This window comes from Sapajus apella, unplaced genomic scaffold, assembly GCF_009761245.1.
Source record: "Sapajus apella isolate SASKATOON/1434 unplaced genomic scaffold, GSC_monkey_1.0 scaffold12, whole genome shotgun sequence".
Taxonomy (NCBI): domain Eukaryota; kingdom Metazoa; phylum Chordata; class Mammalia; order Primates; family Cebidae; genus Sapajus; species Sapajus apella.
Window position 1 is genome coordinate 5,710,753 of NW_022436952.1, and position 8,833 is coordinate 5,719,585.

At 48.3% G+C, this 8,833-nt stretch overlaps 1 protein-coding gene across 2 annotated transcripts in view; it reads left to right on the plus strand.

Annotated features, from left to right (window-relative positions):
* Positions 1-1,858: 1,858 nt before the first annotated feature.
* The window catches only part of NPEPPS (aminopeptidase puromycin sensitive), a 103,680-nt gene continuing 96,705 nt past the window's right edge, over positions 1,859-8,833 (plus strand). For both annotated transcript variants that reach the window (XM_032279827.1, XM_032279828.1), the window contains exon 1: positions 1,859-2,330. In XM_032279827.1, coding sequence (XP_032135718.1) covers positions 2,070-2,330 — 261 coding nt within the window. In that variant the 5' untranslated portion in view covers positions 1,859-2,069. The remainder of the gene's footprint in view (positions 2,331-8,833) is intronic.

Genomic DNA, 8,833 nt, shown 5'->3' on the forward strand with positions numbered 1-8,833 from the left:
CCTCAAGTGATCTGCCTGCCTCAGCCTCCCAAAGTGCTGGGATTACAGGCATGAGCCACTGCACCCAGCCATGTTGTGTTTTTTATCTTTTCTGTGATTTTATGAAAGAAAGTTGCCTCTAGTCTTAGGTTCACGTAGTTTCTCTATGGGCCACACAACTTGTACATACAGGAAAGGCTACAGACTGGGTAAAATATTCTCTCTTGGTTAATTGATTAGTCAGCTCAATAACAATTGAGATGTACTTTGTGCAGGGTCCAGTACTGACAGTAATAAAGGTATTAGAAAACAGGCTCTTGCTAGCAGTACATCTTGCAAAGATACACATATAAAACAAACTTAAAACACAATTACAGAACAACAGAATAAGTACAAGTAAGTCAGCAAAAGCCAGTACTTGTGAGCTGTTGGGAAGAGTTAGAGTTGGGTGGAGTTAGTCAATGAGGACTTTCTGGAAAAGGTGAGTTTTGAAGGAAGGGAGGAGCCCCAGTTTTCGGAAAAGATGAGGCGGTAATTCCAGCAACAATGCATGAGCAATGTTAGAGAAGAGAAGAATGAGCAAGCTGTAAGGGCCAAACATTAAACTGGTTAGCTCGTTAAGACTGGATTATATATGTTAAAGGGTAAGAAAAAACAAGTCTGGACCGGGCGCGGTGGCTCAAGCCTGTAATCCCAGCACTTTGGGAGGCCGAGGCGGGTGGATCACGAGGTCAAGAGATCGAGACCATCCTGGTCAACACGGTGAAACCCCGTCTCTACTAAAACTACAAAAAATTAGCTGGGCATGGTGGCGCGTGCCTGTAGTCCCAGCTACTCAGGAGGCTGAGGCAGGAGAATTGCCTGAACCCGGGAGGCGGAGGTTGCAGTGAGCGGAGATCGTGCCATTGCACTCCAGCCTGGGTAACAAGAGTGAAACTCCGTCTCCAAAGATCACTGCAAAAAAAAAAGTCTGGGAAAATGGTAAGGACAGTTCATGGAGAACCTTAAATGGTTATGAATGAAATTTGCTTTGACATAATGAAAATAACATTTTGAGAAGCTGAGAAACAGATGGACTATAATAAAATAAAACTGGGCCAGGTACAGTGGCTCACGCCTGTAATCCCAGCACTTTGGGAGGCCGAGGTGGGCGGATCACAAGGTCAGGAGTTTGAGACCAGCCTGGCCAACATTGTGAAACCCCGTCTCTATTAAAAAAAAAAAAAAAAAAAAAGTAATGAAAAAAGAAACTGCCTCAAAAAAAAAAATAAATAAAATAAAAATAATAGTAGGCCAGGCGCGGCGGCTCACGCCTGTAATCTCAGCACTTTGGGAGGCTGAGGCAGGTGGATCACCTGAGGTCTGGAGTTCGAGACCAGCCTGACCAACCCCATCTCTACTGAAAATACAAAATTAGCCAGGCGTTGTGGTGCGTGCCTATAATCCCAAATTATCCTTTGAACCTGCTACTTAAAATAACAGGAATTTAGGCCAAAGAGACTCAAGGACTCAAGTCACGCCTTTTCGCTGACCGGAGGCAAAATCTACTTTAGGGTTTTGCTTGTAATTGGTATTTTATACATGCGACCCTGGCCGAACTGACCAAGTGGGTAGGCTTCAACTTCCCGAGGCAGCCCAGGAGCCCCTCACGCCTTTCCTTCCACTGATCAAGCCCTTCCCGGTTCCTTCCAGCTGGAAGGCAGTCCCCCGTCCGGAGCCACGCCGACAGGTGCAGCACCCAGAGCCGCCTCTCGCTCTGCGTTGGCGCCAGCTACCCTGCGCCCTCCCGCCCCGCCGGCCGCGTCCTCGCCCTCGCTGCTCCGCCCTCTGCCCCGGCATGCGCGCGCACTCCCGGGGGGGCGCGCCCGCCCGCCGGGGCCGCGCACGCAGCCGCCGCCACCGCCTCCCTCCCTCCCTCTTTGAGGGCCCTCCTCCCCTTCCCTCCCCTCCGCCCCCTTCCCCGTAGGCAGCCCGCCCGCCAGTCTGCCCGCACCGCCTCCCTCCCGGCCCCTAGTGCTCCGGCTGGGTCTCTCCCCCGCCCCCCAGGCTCCCCGGGTCGCTCTCCTCTGGCGGTCGCCCGCGCTCGGTGGATGTGGCTGGCAGCTGCCGCCCCCTCCCTCGCTCGCCGCCTGCTCTTCCTCGGCCCTCCGCCTCCTCCCCTCCTCCTTCTCCTCCTCAGCCGCTCCTCTAGCCGCCGCCGCCGCCTCCACAGCCTGGGCCTCGCCGCGATGCCGGAGAAGAGGCCCTTCGAGCGGCTGCCTGCCGATGTCTCCCCCATCAACTACAGCCTTTGCCTCAAGCCCGACTTGCTGGACTTCACCTTCGAGGGCAAGCTGGAGGCCGCCGCCCAGGTACTGCGACCCTCGGGCGCCGAGACGAGCTGCGGAGTGAGCAGTTAGGCCGCGCCCGCGGGCTGGACTCGGGGCCCGGCCCGAAGGGCGGGCGGGCCTCGGGTCGGGGCTGGGCGGCCGCAGGGCGCCGGGGTCGGCGTGCTCTGCCCTGGTCGGCTGGGGCTGGGGGCCGGGCCCGGAGCCGGGGCTGGGGCTTGGGCTGGGGCCGCGCTGCGGGAGCGAGGTGGAGCTGGCGGCCCGGCCCGTGCACCCTTCCCCGGCGAGCACACCTGTGTGGGACTTCCCCCTCGCCCGGGGCCCTTCTGGGCTTGATAATGTTCCGGGGGAGGCTGGAGGGTGCTGGGGGAGGACGGAGAGGTCATGGGAGTCTCCGCTCTGCCTCAACCACCTGACTCAGTTCTTTCTTTGGTTTCTCTCTACAACCCTCGGGTGATAGATTGGAGGGGGTGGTCATCTGGGACTCTGGCCGCCGCGCGGGAGCGAGGAGGGGAGCTTCTAGAAGGGGGGAGAGGGTGAGAACGAGAATGTTAATCCCAGGCAGCCTCGTTGAGTTCTCCCCGCCTGCTCCAGCCCAGGGGCTGGGTTTCCAAGATGATCCGCCCCCTCCCCCTTCCCCTCAAGTGACAGTGCAGCAGTGACTTTGTTCTCTCCTAACCTCTAGAGAAGCTGCGGGAGGACCCCATCTCCGCTTTTCCTTCTATCTTCCTAGCTTTGCAGCCTTCGAAGCTGGTGGATTTATTGCTACCGTGATGGTTGCTTAGCAGTACCTTCCTCTGAAAGAAGCTGGCTGGGCGCGGTGGCTCATGCCTGTAATCAATCCCAGCACTTTGGGAGGCTGAGGCGGGCCGATCGCTTGAGGTCAGGAGTTCGAGACCAGCCTGACCAACATGGTGAAACCCCATCTCTACTAAAAATACAAAAATTAGCCGGGCGGGGTGGTGGACGCCTGGTAATCCCAGCTACTCGGGAGGCTGAGGCAAGAGAATCACTTGAAACCTGGAGGCGGAGGTTACAGTGAGTCGAGATTGCGGCCACTGCATTCCAGCCTGGGCAAAACAGAGTGAGACGCCTCAAAAAAAAAAAAAAAAAAAAAAAAAAGAAGGAAAGGAAGCTATTAGTTGTAACATACCACTGGTGGAAATATTCCATTACTCTTCATTGCAGTTTTTGGTGAATCATACTCCCCTCCCTCTTCCCGCAGCATTATCTGAAGTATTGTTTGGTTTTGGAGACCATTAGTATAGATGCCCAACAAACGTACTAACAATAGACATTTATGATACCAGGTAATACGAAGTCTGTAATAAAAATGGGAGCTGTTTGATAGTTATCTGTAAATAGAATGGTGGTAAATATATTTTGTTTCATTTATCTTCCTACTGTAGCCTGGGGTGGGGGGGAAATCAGTAGGCTCCAGCCTTAAAGAACAAGGTGTATATAGCAATGAAATGAAAGTAATGAAGACTGGTACTTGAATGAATTGAATGTTGGTAGTTGTCTTTGAAAGCCAAGAGAGTATTGTACTCAGTTTGAAAATACGTCTAAAAGTACAGAATTTTAAAGTATAGTTATCTATAGTTATCTGTAACAGATAACTATAGCTGTCACATTTGGGGCACTGGTGTGAGAGCAAGAGGGCTCTAGAGTCTGGCAGCATCAAAAGGCAGAACTTAGTGAAAATCAGGTGATTTAAAATTTTTCCATTAAGAATATGAATCAGAATCAATGCAACTTGGGTCTAAATTAGAATTTGAGAAGGTTATTTGGGAAACTGTGGTTTAAGCCAAGTGACTAGAGTGTTTGATATATACTGGCAAGGGGCAGATGGGAGGGATTGTAAACAGTAGTGTGTCTTGTGACTTGGCAAACCTTTGGGAAAGAGAACCTAGTGATGAATGAGTTCGCATTATGTGAAAAGACTAACATTAAAAAAAAATTTGTTTCGTTACCCTGTTAGTTGCCAAAATGGGTTCATAAATTTTGGAGGCAAACATATTTTGGGAAAAGTCCAGAAAACAGTACAGATTTTTAAATGATTACTTATTAAAGAAGTGAGTTTTATTTAAGTATTGGTGTAGAACAACAAGCAGTGACATGTTACTCCTTACCTCTTTACTACTTTTTTGGAAGACTGGTTTAGGCCATTAAGGCAGCCTGTCATGATGTACTAGATATTAGCAGAGACTTGTTAATTTGATGCAAGGAAATAAATGAATTTTTTAAGTAACATGAACTTTTTTTTTTTGAGTCTGTTCTGTCAACCAGGCTGGAGTGCAGTGGTGTGATCTCAGCTCACTGCAACCTCTGCCTCCCAGGGTCAAACAATTCTTCTGCCTCAGCCTCCCAAGTAGCTGGGATTACAGGCGCACGTCACCATGCCCAGCTAATTTTTTTGTATTTTTAGTAGAGACGGGGTTTCACCATGCTGACCAGGCTGGTCTCGAACTCCTGATCTTGTGATCTGTCCACCTCAGTGCTGGCATTACAGGTGTGAGCCATTGTGCCCGGCCAACATGAACTTTTCAAAGCACTTTTTTTTTTTCTAGAAATTCTTTTCTGGCTAAATGGCAACACAAAGATGACACAATAGTGAATTCCAACAGGTTTTATTAAAGGATGATTGGAGTATTAAATTGTACTCATTGACATGTTTGGATGGGTAAAAGAGGAATTAACATTGGTAAGAAGTTAAAAACATATTAATGTATTATTAATTATTTTTGAAATTATTAATGTTTTTGAAATCCATAAATTAGAGCAATACATCTAAATTGTGGCATTAGGTGGTATCTTGTGGAAATTTAAAAATATTAACAAAATTCATATCTGTCAATTATATTTATGTTTATAACTGATATTGGATCAGTTTCCTAACAGTTGGAATCATGTAACACAAAACATGCAAGTTGCTTGGTTGCTTTAGCTGCACAATTTTATGATAAACCCTGAGTATTTGTAGAGGATATGTATTAGAAATGTAGTGGATTTTAAAAATTAATAATTTTTTTTTTTTTTTTTTTGATACGGAGTCTCTCTCTTGTTACCCAGGCTGGAGTGCAATGGCGCAATCTCGGCTCACCGCAACCTCCGCCTCCTGGGTTCAGGCAATTCTCCTGCCTCAGCCTCCTGAGTAGCTGGGATTACAGGCATGCGCCACCATGCCCAGCTAATTTTTTGTATTTTTATTAGAGACGGGGTTTCACCATGTTGACCAGGATGGTCTCGATCTCTTGACCTCATGATCCACCCGCCTCGGCCTCCCAAAGTGCTGGGATTACAGGCTTGAGCCACTGCGCCCGGCCAATTAATTAATTTTTTGAGATGCAGTTTCGCTCTTTTGCCCAGGCTGGAGTGAAGTGGCATGATCTTGGCTCACTCTGCCTCCCGGATACAAGTGATTCTCCCGCCTCAGCCTCCTGAGTAGCTGGGACTACAGACGCGTGCCACCATGCCTGGCTAATTTTTGTATTTTTTGTAGAGATGGGGTTTCACCATGTTGGCCAGGCTGGTCTCGAACTCCTGACCTCAGGTGATCACCTGCCTCAGCCTCCCAATGTGCTGAGATTACAGGCGTGAGCCACTGTGCCCAGCCAACTTAGTGGATTTTTAACCTGGGCTGGGTTGTGGACTGATAGAGAAGATGAAGGAATTAGTCCATGTTCAGTGATTTAAAAATTAGTTGTCTTTCACATAAGTGAGTGTGGTCTGGCTGGTTTTGAAAATGTGTTATTATGGACCTACAGAAGTTTCTCTAGGCCAAAATTAATTTCATTCCCTGTTCCCCCACTTTACACTGGATACTTGAAAGCAGTGGACTGAAGTAGATATTTCATATTTTGATTCTCTCCCTTTGTGGATAATTAATCAAAATGAATTGTAAGTTTATGTGTGTGACTACTATTCATGATTATGAGTGTGTAGTGGCTGGGCTTTCTCTCCCTCTGTTATTTTTTTGGAGACAGTTTTGCTCTTTCGCCCAGGCTGAAGTGCAGTGGTGCGATCTTGGCTCACTGCAGCTTCCGCCTCTCAGGTTCACGCAGTTCTCCTGCCTCAGCCTCCCGAGTAGCTGAGTAATGCCCAGCTAATTTTTTTTGTGTTTTTTTTTTTTTTTTTTTTTTTGAGACGGAGTTTCACTCTTGTTACCCAGGCTGGAGTGCAATGGCGCGATCTCGGCTCACCGCAACCTCTGCCTCCTGAGTTCAGGCAATTCTCCTGCCTCAGCCTCCTGAGTAGCTGGGACTACAGGCACGCGCCACCATGCCCAGCTAATTTTTTGTAGTTTTAGTAGAGACGGGGTTTCACCATGTTGACCAGGATGGTCTTGATCTCTTGACCCTGTGATCCACCCACCTCGGCCTCCCAAAGTGCTGGGATTACAGGCTTGAGCCACCGCGCCCGGCCAATTTTTTGTGTTTTTAGTAGAGACAGGGTTTGACCATGTTGACCAGGGTGGGCTTGATCTCCTGACCTTGCCTTGGCCTCCCAAAGTGCTGGGATTACAGGCATGAGCCACAGCACCCAGCTGGGCTTTCTCTTATGAAGATATTTTACCTGTGCCAGAGAAACTAAGTTTATCATTCAAGGCCAGAAATCAGGATATCCTAGCCAACCCCTGGCCTCCAGTAACAAGATATTCATGTTGCAGATTACTAAATTGGCATTAAATGAAGAGTTGCAGATATAATAGTTTATTTGGCAGACAAAAAATTTGGCACTTAAATGGATTTATTGTCAATCCTGTATTACATATTTTTTGCCAAAATTCTGCATATTTTCTTTTTTCTTTTTTAGACAGAGTTTTGCTCTTGTTGCCCAGGCTGGAGTGCAATGATACGATCTTGGCTTACTGCAACCTCTGCCTCCCGGGTCCAAGTGATTCTCCTGTCTCAGCCTCCCAAGTAGCTGGGATTACAGATGTGCGCCACCATGCCTAGCTAATTTTTTGTATATTTTTTCTTTTTTTTTTTTTGAGATGGAGCCTCGCTCTGTCTCCCAGGCTGGTGTGCAGTGGCACGATCTTGGCTCGGTGTAACCTCCGCCTCCTGGGTTCAAGTGATTTTCCTGTCTCAGCCTCCCAAGTAGCTGAGATTACAGGCAGACACTGCCATACCCAGCTAATTTTTATATTTTTAGTAGAGATAGGGTTTTGCCATGTTGGCTGATCATGAACTTCTGACCTCAGGCTGATGTCAAACTCCTGACCTCAAGTGATCTGCCTGTCTCAGCCTCCCAAAGTGCTGGGATTACAGGCGTGAGCCACTGTGCCTGGCCATTTTTTGTATTTTTAGTAGAGACAGGCCTTCATCATGTTGGCCAGGTTGGTCTTGAACTCCTGACCTCAGGTAATCCACCTGCCTTGGCCTCCCAAAGTACAGGGATTATAGGCATGAGCCACCATGCCCGGCTGTTTTCTCTGTATTTTCTGTGTAGTTATTTTGGGGAAGGTTTTTTTTTTTTGTTTTGAGATGGGGTCTTGTTTTCAACTGGGGTTGTAGTGCAGTGGTGCCATCTCAGCTTACTGCAACCTCTGCCTCCCAGGTTCCAGCAATTCTCCTGCCTGAGCCTCCCAAGTAGCTGGGATTATGGGTGCCCACCACCACACCCAGCTGATTTTTGTATTTTTGGTAGAAATGGGTTGCAGTAAGCTGAGATTTCACCATTGCATTCCAGCCTGGGCAACCGAGCAAGACTTCCTTCTGAAAAAAATAAATAAATAAGAATGGTAAAATTAGGCCAGGGACAGCGGCTGACACCTGTAATCCCAGCACTTTAGGAGGCCAACACTGGCAGATCGCTTGAGCCCAGGAGTTACACAGCAAAACCATGTCTCTACAAAAAAATACAAAAATGGGCTGGACGTGGTGGCTCATGCCTGTAAACCCAGCACTTTCTGAGGCCGACCCAGGTGGATCACAAAGTCAGGAGTTTGAGACCAGCCTGGCCAACAGAATGAAACCCTGTCTCTACTACAAATACAAAAAATTAGCTGGGCGTCGTGGGGGGCATCTATAATCCCAGCTACTTGGGAGCCTGAACCAGGAGAATCGTTTGAATTTGGGAGGCGGAGATTGCAGTCAGCCGACATTGAGCCACCGCACTCCAGCCTGGGTTGCAGTGTGAGTCTCTGTCTCAAAAAACAAAACAAAAACATACACACACACACACAAAACACAAAAATTAGCTGAGTGTGGTGATGCATGCCCATAGTCCTAGTTACTCAGGAGGCTGAGGTGGGAAGATTGCTTGAGACTGAGAGGCAGAAGTTGCAGTGAGCTGAGATCGTGCCAGTGCATTCCAGCCTGGGTGGACAGAGGGAGACTCTTATCTCCAAAAAAAAAAAAAAAAAAAAAGGGTAGGGTGGGGAATAATTTTTTAGCATTGTGCTAAATGGCCTAAAGAAATTAAATAAGCTGGACGCGGTGGCTCACGCCTGTAATCCCAGCACTTTGGGAGGCCGAGGCGGGTGGATCACGAGGTCAAGAGATTGAGACCATCCTGGTCAA